We start from the raw sequence: 16,411 nt of genomic DNA on the forward strand, positions 1-16,411 counted from the left end.
GAAGAAAGGAAGGAAGGAAGGGAGGAAAGAAGGGAGGAAGGAAGGAAGAAAGGAGGGAAGGAGGGAAGAAAGGAAGAAAGAAAGGGAGAAGACAAAATAAAGTAGGATAAAGCATAGTTATTAAAATAAAAAATTATTATTAAGAAGAAAAATTTCTATTAAAAAAAAAAACAGGTCGGTCTAACCCTAGGACAAATGGTGAAAGCAAAGCTATACAGACAAAATCTCACACCGCAGCACACACATACACACTCAGAAAAAGAAAAAAGGGGAAAATAATAGTATATCTTGCTCCCCAAGTCCACCTCCTCAACTTGGGATATTTCGCTGTTTATTCAGGTTTTCCACAGATGCAGGGGACCTCAAGTTGATTGTGGAGCTTTAATCCGCTGCTTCTGAGGCTGCTGGGAGAGACCTCCCCCTCTCCTCTTTGTTCGCACAGCTCCTGGGGTTCAGCTTTGGACTTGGCCCCGCCTCTGCGTGTAGGTCGTCCGAGGGCGTCTGCCCTTCGCTCAGACAGGACAGGGTTAAAGGAGCAGCTGATACAGGGGCTCTGGCACAGGCCGGGAGGAGGGAGGGGCACGGATGCGGGGCGAGCCTGCGGCGGCAGGGGCCGGCGTGACGCTGCACCGGCCCGAGGCGCGCCACGCGTTCTCCCGGGGGAGCTGTCCCTGGATCCCGGGGCCCCGGCAGTGGCGGGCTGCAGGAGCTCCCGCGCGGGGCGGTGTGGAGAGTGACCTGTGCTCGCACACAGGTCTCTTGGTGGCGGCAGCAGCAACCCTAGTGTCCCACGCCCGTCTCTGCTGTCCGCGCCGACAGCCGCGGCTCGCGCCTGTTTCTGGAGCTCCTTTACGTGGTGAGCTTAATCCCCTCTCCTCTCGCACCAGGAGACAAAGAGGCAAAAAAAGGCGGTGTGGAGAGTGACCTGTGCTCGCACACAGGTCTCTTGGTGGCGGCAGCAGCAACCCGAGCATCCCACACCTGTCTCTGCTGTCCGCGCCGACAGCCGCGGCTCGCGCCCGTTTCTGGAGCTCCTTTAAGCGGCGTGCTTAAACCCCTTCCTCGCGCACCAGGAAGCAAAGAGGGAAGAAAAGGTCTCTTGCCTCTTTGGCAGCTCCAGACTTCTCCCGGACTCCCTCCCGGCTAGCCGTGGCGCACTAACCCCTTCAGGCTGTTTTCACTCTGCCAACTCCAGACCTTTCCCTGGGATCCAACTGAAGCCCGAGGCTCAGCTCCCAGCCCCCGCCCGCCCCGGCGGGTGAGCCGACAAGCCTCTCGGGCTGGTGAGTGCTGGTCGGCACCGATCCTCTGTGCGGGGATCTCTCCGCTTTGCCCTCCGCACCCCGCTGCTGCGCTCTCCTCCGAGGCTCCGGAGCTTCCCCCTCCGCCACCCACAGTCTCCGCCCTCGTAGGGGCTTGTAGTGTGTGGGAACGTTTCCTCCTTCACTGCTCTCTCCCACTGGTGCAGGTCCCGTCCCTATTCTTTGTCTCTGTTTATTCTTTTTTCTTTTGCCTACCCAGGTAGGTGGGGGGTTTCTTGCCTTTTGTGAGGTCTGAGGTCTTCTGCCAGCGTTCGGTGGGTGTTCTATAGGAGAAGTTCCACGTGTAGCTGTATTTCTGATGTATCTGTGAGGAGGAAGGCGATCTCCGCGTCTTACTCTTCCGCCATCTTGCCTGCTAATCTAAGAATTCAGATTTTTAAAACTGCATAACTATTACTCTTATAACCTCAATGGATGCAGAGAAAGCAATTTATAGTAGTCAACACTATTCATGATTTAATAAAACAGCAACAAAGAAACAAATTTCTAAAAAATCAGGAATAATCCTAAAAGCTAGGAATAAAGGAAATTTTCTTAATCTAATGAAAGTTATCAATTGAAAATAAATAGAAAAAAATATAATCAATTTTTAAATACTAGAATTATTCCCTTTAATTTAAGGATGAAACATAGAAAACAACTATTTCTTCTATTTTTCCTGGTACTCTGTCATTTTTGCCCTATTCTATTGGTTAGATTGATTTCCATGGCCAGGCTCAGATTCAAAGCACTGGAAAAAAGACTCCACCTCTTAAATAAAGGAACTACAAGGTCATGTTGACCTAAAACAAATAGACTGACAGTTATTTCTCCAGCAATAATGGATTTATTCCAGGTCAGCAAAGAATTGCAATTCAGGGTCTGCAACCATGGTGAGCCATGTGTAAATCCCCAGCAAAAAAAATAGAGAGGAGAACTCTTTTATAGAAGGGAAAAGGAATTTGGGAAGACTGTAGTAAACAAAGCATCCATGGCTTTATATTGACTGAGTTGTGACAGTCTCTCATTGGTTGAGCTCTTGCCAGGAAAGAAGAGGAGGTCTTTCTTCTTCCTGTTGGGCTCTGCTATCAGCATAGGGCATGGGAACTCCCCTTTCTGGTCTTCTGACTCTATTTATTTAATGTTTCTGTTTATTAATTTTTTATAGTCAAATGGTAAGGAGTTTGAATATAGGGGAATGGGGATAAAAATTAGCCTTTAATGCATTATATAACATATTTCATAATGCTATATATACTTACATATATGTTCATAAAATAAGAGAAAATTTTTTAAAAAATATTTTATATTGGACTATAGTCAACTTACAGTATTGTGTTAGTTTCAGTTGTACCACAAAGTTATTCAGTTATTCATATACTTATATCTATTCTTTCTCAAATTCTTTTCCCATTTAGGTTATTGCAGAATATTGAGCAGAGTTCCCTGTGCTATACAGTAGGTCCTTGTTAGTTATCTCTTTTAAAAATCATAGTGTATATGTCAATACTAAACTCCCAATTTATTCCTTCCCCCCACCTTTCCTCTTTGATAACCATAAGTTTGTTTTCTAAGTCTGTGAGTCTGTTTCTGTTTTGTAAATAAGTTCATTTTATAATTTTTTTTAGATTCTGAATATGAGGATATCATACAATATTTGTCTTTCTCTGTCAGACTTACTTCACTTAGTATGATAATCTCCAGGTTCATCCATGTTGCTGCAAATGGAATTATTTCATTCTTTTTAATGGCTGAGTAATATTCCATTGTATAGATGTACCTTATTTTCTTTATCCATTCATCCGTCGATAGACATTTAGATTGCTTCCATGTCTTGGCTGTTGTAAACAGCACTGCAGTGAACACTGGGGTGCATGTATCCTTTTGAGCCATGTTTTTCTCCAGATATATGCCCATGAGTGGGATTGCTGGATCATATAATAGCTCTATTTTTAGTTTTTTAAGGAATCTCCATAGTGGCTGTAACAATTTATATTCTCACCAACACAGTAGGAGGGTTCCCTTTTCTCCACACCCTCTCCAGCATTTATTTTTTGTAGATTTTCTGATGATGGCCATTCTGACTGGTGTGAGGAGATACCTCATTGTAGGTTTGATTTGCATTTCTCTAATAATTAGCGCTGTTGAGCATCTTTTCATGTTTGCCTCTTGGCCACCTCTATGTCGTCTTTGGAGAAATGTCTGTTTAGGTCTTCTGCCCATTTTTTGGTTGGGTTGTTTGTGTTTTTGATATTAAGCTGCATGAGCTGTTTGTAAACTTTGGAGATTAGTCGCTTTTCGGTCGCATCATTTGCAAATATTTTCTCCCATTCTGTGGGCTGTCTTTTAGTTTTGTTTGTTTGTTTGTTTTTTATTTTGGCTATGCCATATAGCTTGTGGGATCTCAGCTCTCCGACCAGGGATTGAATGCAGGCCACGGCAGCGGAAGCACTGAATCCTAACCAGTAGACCACCAGGGAACTCCCTGTCTTTTCGTTTTGTTTATGGTTTCCTTTGCTGTGCAAAAGCTTTTGAGTTTAATTAGGACAAATTTTTACAGAAGAATACTTACCTTTACCATATGTCTTGCTCTTTGATTTATGCCATGGACATTATGCTGTGCTATTCCTTTGAAAAAAATGCTGATTGCCACTGGATTGTTTCAAACCCACACAGTTTGAAAAATAGTAGATTATAACATAATATATGCATGTACAGGAACTTTCTCTTTTTCCAAATGTTTTGTCCAGGATAATATATGAATAACTGGTATATCCTCAGTATGTATTGGATATTTTCTATGCGGCAGGCAATGTGCTAAGCACTTTATATACATTATTTTGTTCACCTCTCTAGCCATTCTTATGAAGTAACTATTATAATTATTCTAAATATATAGGTAAGAAAGCTAAGGCTTAGGCACGTAATTCTTCAAGGTAACCCAGGCACTAAACTATAAAGCCTGAGTCTGAATCCGAGTCTTAGATATTGGCCAGGGAACAGAGGAAGCTAGACAAGCACTTAAAATTTGCCATGGCTAGTATTTTTGTTATGGATAATTCTAAATATATGTTAGTAAAATAGTAATTTGGTGTATCATACAATCTGCTGTTTAATGTTCTCTATATCCAGATTTGTACAGCAAGATTTCTAGAGCAATACGTTGTGTGGTAGATGAAGAAATACAGTGTGCCTAATTTGCACATATGGAGTCTTCATTATTTGTTTTTCTTTTAGCAAGCAAAGCACTGTTAAATTGTCCTTCCAAAGTACTTAAACATGTTAGATTCAAGTCAGTTATTTATGCTTGAGATTCTGGTATTTGTAGACCTGATTTAATTTTAAAAACATTTCTGTTATTTGGTGGCCAGGTATCCAAACCACTGTATACTTAAGCATCTATTAAACACTTCCCTCTTTCCTGAGGTTGCCATGTAAGTACCAAGGCATGGTGGGGGTATTTAGTTCTCACTATTATGTTTCTAAATTGGTATCCAATAAGATGTCCTTCACCTTGTTTGGTTCTTGCCAACTATCTGCACAGACACTGGTCAATTTCTTTCTAGTGGCTTTATCACTCTGCTACAGGAAACTCTAAATAAGTATCTAAAGCATCTTCCTAGGCCCCCCTTGCATCCATTTAATTATTTGGGGCCATGACACCTCCTCAACTTCTACACAGGCTATGAGGAAAATGTCCCTTTGTTTTTGGATATCCCAAACCAATGCTGGATTTTTTGCCAGTTCTCCAAGACACAGCTCTAGGCAATTTGACTAGCAACCTGTCCCTGGGAACCTCTTAAGTCTAAGCTCTCATCACTTCTTCCAAATTTCCTGACTCTTCATATTTAGCACTCCCATTTTTCTAGTTTGAGTCTCTCTACTCTTCTGCAGGGGAGCACTATTTGCCACCCCAAAATGTGTTTCTTTGGCATGAGGATTAATTTAGGTTGATTATTTTTAAGAAACAGAAGATTCAAGAAGTTTTTTCTTGTTACCTCCTATTTAACTGCCTAAAAGAATTTAGTTGAAGGGCCTGTTCCCAGAATAGAGCTATCACCAGCAAAAAATAATGGGCTAGGTGTGATGGGGGAAACGTGGCAGGGCCTAGAGATCAGAGTCTACTCTGTCCCATCTTCTGTGCATGGTCCAGCAAACATTTGTTTACCAAACATTTGTTTTTCCATCTCCCTGTGAATTGCCTTTCTTTTCTTTGAAGTCCCAAACTCCCAGCATCCACTTTTGTCTTTAGCGGAAGATGGTATTTAAGTGAGGGTTTTTGCCATTTTGGTGAGTTACTCAGTTTTCCTGGGTCTCTCCCATGTATACAAGTTATTAAACTTTTGTGTGATTTACTTCTGTTAATCTGTCTCATGTAAATTTAATTCTTAGACCAGCCAGATGAACTTAGAAGGGTAAAGGAAAATTTCCTCCTCCCCACCACTTCTAAAGTGCTAGTCTTTTGAAATCCAGGAGCCAGGGAGCAAATTCTTTCTTCTCGGCTTCTCTTTCTTGTCTGTGTCACTTCTCTGAGTCAATAAACACAGGTTATCTTAGCTGATGCTTGAATACTTAAAGGAGGTGCATAGTGCAAGGCCTGACAGTTGGCTTTTCTTTTTATAATGCAAGTGCCTAAATTGTGGAACCATCCACTTCAAAGATGGCTATCTTGAATAAACACATTGTCAGCCAGTAGATAAAGACCCCAGCTACCCATCCCCTCTTTAGACTTTAGAGAAGTCTAAACAGACTTCTCTGTTTTAGAGATCTTGGTTGATTTTGATAACTGATGATTTGGGCTGCTTGTTTTCTCTCTTCCTGTGCTGTTAATTCCCATTCTTATGTTTTAAATTCACCAGTAAGGAGTGAGCCTTTGAAACCCTAGACACCCCTCAACCCCAATAAAAAGCAGAACCCCAGTCCCATGCTCTCTCACTCTCTCTCTCTACCTGTGACCTTGCTCTGTGGCCCCAGGTGTGCCATGTAATTTCCAGGTCCTGTAATCAATAAGGATTTTTTTTTTAAGTTTCTTGATGGTTATTGCTGAGAGCATCTTGCAATCATAATAAGAACCACCAGGGCAGGTCCAGCCACAACATTGGTTATTAAGAGGCTGAGACCAGCAGAAAACAAGGTGGAAGAAGAGAAGGTCTAAGAATAAGTACAAAGGAAATAAGAGAATTATAAAAAAATAGTTTGTATTTCCTAAATATCGGCCTTATTTGCATACATTATTTAGACTCTCTGGCCTTCAGGAGCTATATTTTTAAGCAAAAGGAATTAGACTCACTGGTTTTCAAACTGGACTCTTGGGAACCTAAGGAGCTGTTGACTGCCTGCAGAGCTCCCCCAACCCTACCTTCTCTTTTCAACTAGTACATCTGTCCTTGCTTTGATCATTTTACATACTGAGCTTGGTAAACATTATTCCTTTAAAGAAAGGGTGAAAAAATGTTTGAATCCCATTCCATTTGTATGCTGTATATATATGCTCTGTATATAACATGGTGATTGATGATGTAGACCCTTACCTATTGCCGCCACTGGCCTCCAACCTCCACCGATGCCCCCAATGCACCAGTGTCTATTTGAAGGGAACATAGTTTTGTTAATGGGAGGAAGAAAAGAGAAACATGCATCTTGCCCCAAAGGTCCACTGGACTTTGCAGAGAAAAGGTTCAAGGCAGAAGCTGAAAGAACTACTCAAGAGTGATTCTATGAATTTCTGAAAACAAAGGATTCTATACCCCTAGATGATCAAGTAGGGCACAGAGCAGGGCCCTGCTGGCCCTCAGCTCTGTCAGACTTAGTACTGGTCTGGCACCCCAAGGATAAGAAGCTTTGGAAGCAGCTAGAGATTGTCCTAGGTATAGACATTACTCTCATGACAGGCATCATAGTCAAACACGTATCAGATAGGAATCAAGGAAGCCAGAGAAAAAGAGAAAAAAGAGGGTATGTTCTGTGGTCATTGCCATGGACTCACTGGTTTATAAACATTTCTTCAGGATTCCTAGAAGTAACAGGAGGACACTTTGGGGAAGACACTGAAGTACCCTTATTGCTAATGTTGGTTCTATTTAGCTAGGATGCATTTAGCCATCATATGACTGTCTCCAAAGTACATACTGTTGAAGAAAGTTTTTCTAATCTAGACAGAAACATATACATTCATACAAATTCCATTGCAATTACTCATTATTTATGTAGTAGGACAACTTCCAGCTGAAGGAGTGATCCATCTGAAAAAGCATTTCCATGGTGTTACTTTTATATCTGAGCAAGAGTTCTGGTTTTGTTCCCAGCCTCACCTCTGACTCATCATTGTGAAACCAAGAAATCATTTAGCCTCTCAGCACCTCAGAATCTCCCTTCTGTGAAGGAGGATAATGGGTAAACCTTCTCTTGCTTCACTGAATTGTTGTGAAGTTTAATTAGATAATGTTTGTGCAGCCCTTTGAACTCTACTAATTAAACTGTTGTGTAAATATGGCACTTCCTTTTATCAGGATGCCTTGACTGAGCCATTTCATAAAGAAAGATGACTATGATAGGAGGATTCATAGGGAAAGGATTACTTTAAAAAAGAATTCATGTGAACTGAGTTCTGAGATTGTCAAAGAAGCATATGAAAATACCTAGTTGGCGTTCTAATTGATAAGAATAAGGATATAGCCTCTATGTGCTCAAGGGGTATTGGTTATACCTTCATATAAAAGTAAACTTAGCTCCTAAGGTCTAGAATAATGTCCTGTTTGTACTTTAAGAATTGATATTGTTTTTTAAATGTTATGTTTATTCAGTATATTTTGCTAAGACAGCGTTGGTGATTTATTTCATATTTGTCATATAGGTAATCACAAAATAACAGATTTGCATGCACTTAATAAGAAAGTCATAACCTTTGAAGTAATGTGATTCTGTGTAGATCATCCATTGGTTAGTTTACTTATCAGTCAAAGAGATTTCACCCACAACAGAGAAATCTTAGATGAATCATAAATCTTCTTACTAAATTTTCTGATGAGAATATTTCACTCTAAAATTGTTATCCCAATTATGTTTGAAAATCTGCATTAATAAAGACCTTTTTCTTCTGCTAGAAATAACTTCATAGACGGATTAATTGGCTTGGGGGAAAAAACCACAAGCTACCTCCATAAACCTGCCTTGGGCTTTAGTATATAATTTTATTTGTAAGCTAGAAATTTTTTTTTTTTTTTTTTTTTTTTTGGTGGTATGCGGGCCTCCCTCTGTTATGGCCTCTCCCGTTGCGGAGCACAGGCTCCGGACGCGCAGGCCCAGCGGCCATGGCTCACGGGCCCAGCCGCTCCGCGGCATGTGGGATCCTCCCAGACCGGGGCGCGAACCCGGTACCCCTGCATCGGCAGGCGGACGCGCAACCACTGCGCCACCAGGGAAGCCCCCAGAATTATTTTATAATAGTAAACATTTACAATGAGAATTAAATCTTTGGCAGTTGTTTCAAGTTACAGTGAAATATGCGCGAACCCGGTTCCCCTGCATCGGCAGGCGGACGCGCAGCCACTGCGCCACCAGGGAAGCCCTAGAAATTTTTAAAAATTATTTTTAAAGGTTATACTCCATTTATTGTTATTGTAAAATATTGGCTATATTCCCTGTGTTGTACAGTATCCTTGTAGTTTGTTTTCTACATAATAGTTTGTACCTCTTAATCCCCTATCCTTATATTGCCCCTCCCCCCTTCCCTTTCCCCACTGGTAACCACTGGTTTGTTCTCTACATCTGTGACTCTGCTTATTTTCTGTTACATTCGCTAGTTTATTGTCTTTTTAAGATTCCACATATAAATACAGTATCATACAGAATTTGCCTTTCTCTCTTGACATATTTCACTTAGCATAATACCTGCCAAGTCCATCCATGTTGCTGCAGATGGCAAAATTTCATTCTTTTTTATGGCTGAATATTATTCCATTGTATGTATATATGTGTGTGTGTGTGTGTGTATATATGTATATATATATATATATATATATATATATATCTCACATCTTCTTTACCCATTCATCTGTTGATGGACACTTATGTTGCCTTCATATCTTGACAATTGTAAATGATGCTGCTATGAACATTGGGGTTTGTGTATCTTTTCAAATTGGTGTTTTGGGTTTTATTGGATATATGCCCTGGAGTGAAATTACTGAGTCATATGGTATTTCTATTTTTAGTTTTTTGAGAAACTTCCATTATGTTTTTCACAGTGGCTGCACCAATTTACATTCCCACCAACAGTGTACAAGCATTACCTTTTCTCCACGTCCTCACCAACATTTGTTATTTGTGTTCTTTTTGATGACAGCCATTCTGACAGGTGTGAGGTGATATCTCACTGTGGTTTTGATTTGCATTTCCCTGATGTTGAACATCTTTTCATGTGCCTGTTGGCCATCTACATGCCCTTTTTGGAAAAATGTATATTCAGGTATTCTGCCCATTTTTTTAACTGGGTTTGTTGTGTTTTTTTGATGTTGAGTTGTACGAACTGTTTATGTATGTTGGATATTAACCCCTTATCAGTCATATCATTTGCAAATATTTTCTCCCATTCAGTAGGTTGTCTTTTGTTTTGTCAGTGGTTTCCTTTACTGTGCAAAAGTTTTTAAGTTTAAAATTAGGCCCCATTTTTAAATTTTTGCTTATTTTTTTTTGCTTTAGGAGACAGCTCAAAAAAATATTGCTATGATTTATGTCGAAGAGTGTTCTGCCTATGTCCTCTAGGAGTTTTATGGTTTCTGGTCTTACATTTAGATCTTTAGTCCATTTTTTAATTGAAGTCTTTAATCCATTTTGAGTTTATTTTTGTATACAATGTTAGAGAATGTTCTAATTTCATTCTTTTACATGTAGCTGTCCAGTTTTTCCAGCATCACTTATTGAAGAGACTGTCTTCTCCATTGTACATTCTTGCCTCCTTTGTCATAGATTAATTAACCATAAATGCATGGGTTTATTTCTGGGCTCTATTCTTTTCATTGATCTATGTGTCTGTTTTTGTGCCAGCACTATGCTGTTTTGATTACTGTAGCTTTGTAGGGGAGGGTGATTCCTCCAGCTCTGTTCTTTCTCAAGATTGTTTTTGCTATTTGAGGTAAAGCTAGAAATTTTTAATTATGATATTACAAGTGTGACAACTAAATTTCATATGTTACTGAATATTCTAGAATATAGAGAGTTTTGAAAATTACTGAATATCAAGGTGGGAGTTTGCAACAGCAAATGTTTCTATAAAATCTAATAGCTATTTTATTGTACTTGTAATGTTTTTTATTACCTATGTACTTGAGGACTATATCTGCTGATGGACCAGCATAACATAAAATTACTTTGAACTGTTAGAAACTTCAAATTCAGTTTTGATTCACATCTTCTGAAATATGTGTTCTGCCCCAAATCTTTATCTGAATGATAAGAATATAATTACAGGGGAATTTCAGATTCTTTAGGTCCTGGCAGAGGATTTGGAAAAAGTATGAAGGTGCCTTAGTAAACTCCTGGGTATAACAGCCCAGTTATGTATATTGTTGATATTTCCAGAAGGCAAATAAGTATTGATTATTATGATCTAAAGGGACACTAAAGAAAACAAAATACAGATTTAAAGCTGAAACACATTGTCTCAGAAGGCACAAAGATAAAATAGAATTTGAGGTTGCTACTACAGGGAACCAGGGAATGAATATTCTATTTATGGCTCTAAAATTCTGAATGATTCTATATCCCCAACGCATTAGTGTTTTTAACTAGGAGGACAAAAGTTTTAAGAACTAGTCCATTTCGTATTAGTTTTAGTCTATCTTTAGCTTGTGCTTTAGGAGAGTATTATGTATGTTTAGATAGAGGTTCAGCCCTATTAATGCTGCCGATATCATAGAATTGTTACCCCCAAAAACTCTGACACCTCTTTGAGATCTTCAGTTTGGGTTTGATTTAGACACAGTAAATCTAAGTCAGTATTCAAATTAGCTGTGACCTCATTATGAATAGGGAGTCCTCGGGGATTTTCAGGAAAGAGACCATCAAGAAATCATTTAATCTGCTGATTATTCCATTTTCAGTGTACATCTCTCCCTATCAAGTTAGCAATGTGGGGTCACAGAGGAGGCAGTATTGCACCTCTGCTCTGGGCCAGGACATGCGGGATGTCTGACGATTCTTAGACACCCACCACCCAAGTGGTTTGTTTACTCCAAGGGAAATGTTGAATTAAATAGCAAAGTTTAAGACTAATAAAGTAGCGCCCAGGTCATGCAAAAGGTTGTCCTTTAACACTGTGAGAAATTTCTCCTTGTGGATTTTTAGGGATAAAATGAGGGATTGGGCATTTGATTCCTTTTCTTCCTCCTCCACTTCCTTAAAGAATTAAGTGCATTGTTCACTTCCTTTTTTTTTTTTTTCCCCCAATGTTCTATTTACACTATCTACAAATGACTTTACCAAATGACTTCCCTTTCTGTTTAATGATTGGGAGTGTCTACTTGTTTTATCTGTAAGGCCAAAACTTTATTCTGAGTCTCACTCTGTTTTTGTTCTTAGGTTCTTTCAAAAATGCTCAGCAAAGTGCTGGACGTCTGGCAATGGAGCTATTATCCCATTCTATTTTTTCTTGTGTATTAAACTTTCTATTTCAGGCTTTAGTTTATTCTCAGAAAGTTAGCAGAGAGCTCACTACATCTGCATCAGGAGTTACTTCTGAAGGCTGTCTAAAGGTGTTAAAGAGCTTGTCTCTGAATTTCCCAGTGGATGGCTCCTTTTTTTTTGCTTATAGGAATGAATCAGAGTTCAGTCTATGTTCACAGGAATTTTGGGGGATAGCTTCCAAAAGACCTTGTCTAATATGTACAGCTTTTCTAAATCCCTTTGATTTCTTATGCAATTTGTGGGTCTTTGAATTCTGTCTTTCTATCCAATTTTTTTGTATCTGAACATATATATTATTTGGTATATATTTGGGGGTGCTGGCTTATACATTCCTAAAACTATTCCTAATTCCTCTGCAAATTTTATCTTTCTAGGCTTTAAAAAAAATCTAACACTTAGCTTTCGGCTCAGTATGAGACTAGATCTTAAAACCAATTCAACTTTACATGTTTCCGGTGGAAGGGGGGCATGGTTAATTTTATGAAGTAATTGCACTTTGGGGATTTTTCTAGCCAGCCAGGAGGTAAAAGGAACAAGTCAGAGGAAATGGAGAAACATAGGCTGGGGGAAGAGAAATAATAGGATAAAAGCTATTAGATTTGTACTGAGATTTGTAGGAATCTAAAAGAGAGACCATTTTTAGTTTTTCACCTTTTGCTTGCCTTGGCCAAGACATCTTTTAAGGGAACAATTTTGGAATCTAAATGCCTTTGGATACTTCCTCAAAAATATAAAAAATGCAGACCATTAGATGTTTGGAATAATATTCCATTATGTTCTATGGCACCTCTCAAAAGAACACTTGTTCACATCAGAAGTTCCTCAAAATGTCTATTATAATTCTAAATTATCCTTGGTTAAATGATGCCATTTACAAAGGTAAGTATGGGATATTGTGCAAATACATGTAAGAAGCAGGAGTCTACATCAGAGGTGGAATGCTCTTAGTTTTAGACTGAGGCAGATCTAGGAAAGTTTAGGACTCTTCAGTTGAAAGTGCCGCTTGTTTCCCTGGTCCCTCAGCACCCTGCCCCGACCTTGGCCTCGTGGCTGGCCAGTTTCCAGCTGCAAACTCGACTAATTTACAGTTCCCTGCAGATGGAAAGATTTGGAGAGATTTCACCAACAAAACAAGACTGGGGCAAGTTCTCATAAAATGTTGCTAAGTGACCTGAGGCAAAGATTTTCCACAGGATTTTCCAAAATTCAAGAGACACTTTCTGAATTTTTCAGTCCTCAGGGTCAGTTTGAGGAATGGATTTATCCAGCTTACTCCCATCCCCTCCCTGTGAACTCTTCCCTTATAGATATACAGAAAAAGATGACAGCGACAGAGACAAATTGTGCTATAAGTAATAACATTGATTTCCACCAAGGACAAAAGTTATTTAACTGAACAGATAATCAAAGGATTCCTAAAATGAATTTCTTATTTAAAGAAGACAAAATAAACTCAGCATTTGAGGAGCTTTAATGAAAAGAAATCAGAGTTTGGACTCAATGCAAAACTTACCTCATCATCCCAGTCACAGAGGCCAGCAGCTCCCTTTACCAGCAAGAGGCTCAAGGGGCCACAGAGGCAACCATGGTTTCCAAGTTGAGGTCCTGGACCATGGCCAAGAGAAGTTCTTGACTAGATTTTCACAGGTCCCCAGTATTGTTGAATACTGGCTTCTCCCAAATATCACCCGAACAATCCATAGATAAGACAAATCTGAGTTTAGGTTACAGAAGCATGGGAGAACACTGTCTTGACAGTCGCACAGGAGCAGTGGTGTGCTGGAGCTAGCTCCTATCATCCTGTGAAGGATCCTGAACATCTCTTTCCAATTCCATGTTCAGTGATGTCACCTCGGTAGCTTGAAGTCAGCCATGGTAGGAGTATGTATACCACAGAAATCATCAAATTCCACAAATCAGGGATTCCGCCCCGCCCAGGGAGCCACTTTACCTTAGTAACATCTTGGGGTGTGGAAGCAAAGTTGGGATATTTAAGAGATGTTGAAGTTTGTTTTAACGCAAGTCTCTTAATGTGAAAGTTTGATTAGGATTAGGTAAGGATCATAATATAAAAGTTTAGGATTGGCAGACACAACAAGGAGAGAATTTAATTAAAGCAAGGATTTCCAAGAGTCTTGAAAATTTTGATACTGTCTGTTGAAAAGTCAAACAGTTTGATGTTAATTAAAATGAGTCTTTCAATATGTTCTTGAGACAATAAAATTACTTGAAACTTTTATCTTTCTGAGCAAGAGTTTCCTGGAATAATAAAGTCATGTTGATGAAGACAGTGAAATAGTAAAATCATATTAATGTATACAGTAAGCTATGTGGGTGTGGATGGTTTCAGTTCTCACATATAATGCTTGAGCCTTCAAATTATATAAGAATTAAGGATAGGTTTCTCTGGAATTATCACATCAAAAATAAAGCTCATAGGAAATGTTCACTTGAAGGTACTATTCATTTTCAACTTTAACAAAAAGCAAAAATTTTTTTTTCTGACTTCACATTCTACTGGTATCTAATGTCTTTTCTGTTCCAAATATTTAAGTAGTTTTTAATGATATTTCACTTTCATCAAATGATAATTTAAATATGTTGCATTTGTATATTTGGGGAAATAAATACATCATGTCTAAGAAATTTCTTTTCAGTATCCTTAAAGACACGATTAATGAGCAACTTTACGCGTCCAAGCATTTGTCTCTAGAAGACAACAGTGTAAGTGGACAAGTTAGAGTATTTAACATATCTGAAGTAGACAGCATACACGCCTATTTGTTATCATTTCAACTAAGTACAATTTGCATTACTTCTTTCTTTTCTTTAGTAGAATAAAAGGGTCAGAAGTCTACAAGGTTCAGAAATGAATGTTAAAGAAGAAAAAAAAATTTTTAATTTTTCTAGACAAAAGAGAATGTTTAAATCATAGAACAGGAAAGCCTCATTAACCTTACCAATTCAATCTCTTCCTTACCCTATTGTGCATATTTCTAATGAGGAATAAGGACAGTATTTCTCTTTGTGGCTTATTTTATTACTCTTAAAATTCTCTATATTGAGCTAAAATCTGTTCCCTTCCTTTTTCCCTGCATTCTTTCTTCTGAAAGTATATAAAGTAAATCTACTCCCTATTCAGTTTAACATATTGGAGACACTGCCGCAATTATTGGGTTTTGATTGTTTTTAGTTTTTTGGGTTTTTTTCCCCTGAGATAGGCAGCCTGAGTTTATTCAACCATTCCTCTATTTCAGAGATATTCGGCATGTGGACCAGTACTGACCCATGACTGTTTCTTACCCTCTGGGAACTATAATTATAGGTCCACAACAAGATAAGGAACTGTGGCAGAATATAAGTCAACATACTGCATTCTTCATTGAAAAAGTCTTGCTATGAAAAAATAAAGCTAGCTGAATTCAACAGCTTGTTTAGTGATAAAGTTGCTTTACATTGTGGCACAAGGTTTTTCATCTTATCGAAGACTGACGGTAAACAGTTGAACCAGTTAATCTGATAGCACTGGCTCCATATGACATGATTTCTAGATCCATTCTAATCGTTCTTCTCTAGATCAGCCTCTAGAATACAACCAACATTTCCAGAGAGAATCTGCTGAAAATATAGTGGAAAACATTACATCCCTGTATCTGGAGACTATTTGTCTTAGCATAGCCTAATAGTTTTTAATGAGTTTTTAATCAAGTAAAGCAACTGATCAGAATGATATATGTAACCCCTTTCTAATTCTTATTGCTGTTTATCGTCCATTATTCCAAAGTGGCTACCTACTAGCTATTCTATCCAATTTTGTGTCATTTGCTAATATGGGCTATGCAGCTTTAGCTGTGTAAAAAACAAAAACCAAAACCAGAAAAACCCCAAACTCAGTCACTTTAAACAACCTTTTAAAAAAAATTTCTCATGAGTCTGGTTCAGCTGGTCAATTATGGTGACCTTGGCTCATTTCTTCTGACCATGACTTGGCTTGTTTAAGCATCTGCCTTCAGCTGGTGATTGGCTAGTTGACTGGTCGAAAATGGCCTCCACTGAAACAACCCAGCTCTCTTCACAGGATTTGAATCTGCCAGTTGGCTAGCTTGTACTTGTTCTCAAGGCTGTGACAGGGTTCCAAAAAAGGAAGCACACAAGACCTCTGTAAGGATCAGTCCCACCTCTGCCATAAAGTAGAGCAGGGAAGGGTGGAAAATGGACCTGGAGGAAGACAAAGATAAAGCAAACATTATAATCCCAGTGTGTTCTTCAAAGTTCTTCATACAAAATTTGAAAATGGCACTGAAAAATAGTTTTCATGGAAGACCTCAATAGACCTTTTTAACGGATGCATTGATAAACCATTTCAGAATATGTTATTTAAACAGTCATGACTGTACCAATGAGAGCTTTTTTTTTTTTTTTTTTTT

At 38.8% G+C, this 16,411-nt stretch overlaps 1 protein-coding gene across 12 annotated transcripts in view; it reads left to right on the plus strand.

The window, feature by feature from the left end:
- MTHFD2L (methylenetetrahydrofolate dehydrogenase (NADP+ dependent) 2 like) overlaps positions 1 to 16,411 on the plus strand; it is a 134,512-nt gene that overhangs the window by 97,357 nt on the left and 20,744 nt on the right. Inside the window, exons 7-8 of one of the 12 annotated variants that reach the window (XM_055086026.1) lie at positions 2,720 to 2,759; positions 3,695 to 3,758. The exons of 10 other annotated variants lie outside the window; for them this stretch is intronic. In XM_055086026.1, the coding sequence (XP_054942001.1) occupies positions 2,720 to 2,759; positions 3,695 to 3,728 (74 nt within the window). In that variant the 3' untranslated portion in view covers positions 3,729 to 3,758. Of the gene's footprint in view, positions 1 to 2,719; positions 2,760 to 3,694; positions 3,759 to 16,411 lie in introns of those variants that run through there. One more of the 12 variants, XM_055086027.1, reaches the window with a different exon arrangement.

This window comes from Physeter macrocephalus, chromosome 7 (assembly GCF_002837175.3).
Source record: "Physeter macrocephalus isolate SW-GA chromosome 7, ASM283717v5, whole genome shotgun sequence".
Classification (NCBI taxonomy): domain Eukaryota; kingdom Metazoa; phylum Chordata; class Mammalia; order Artiodactyla; family Physeteridae; genus Physeter; species Physeter macrocephalus.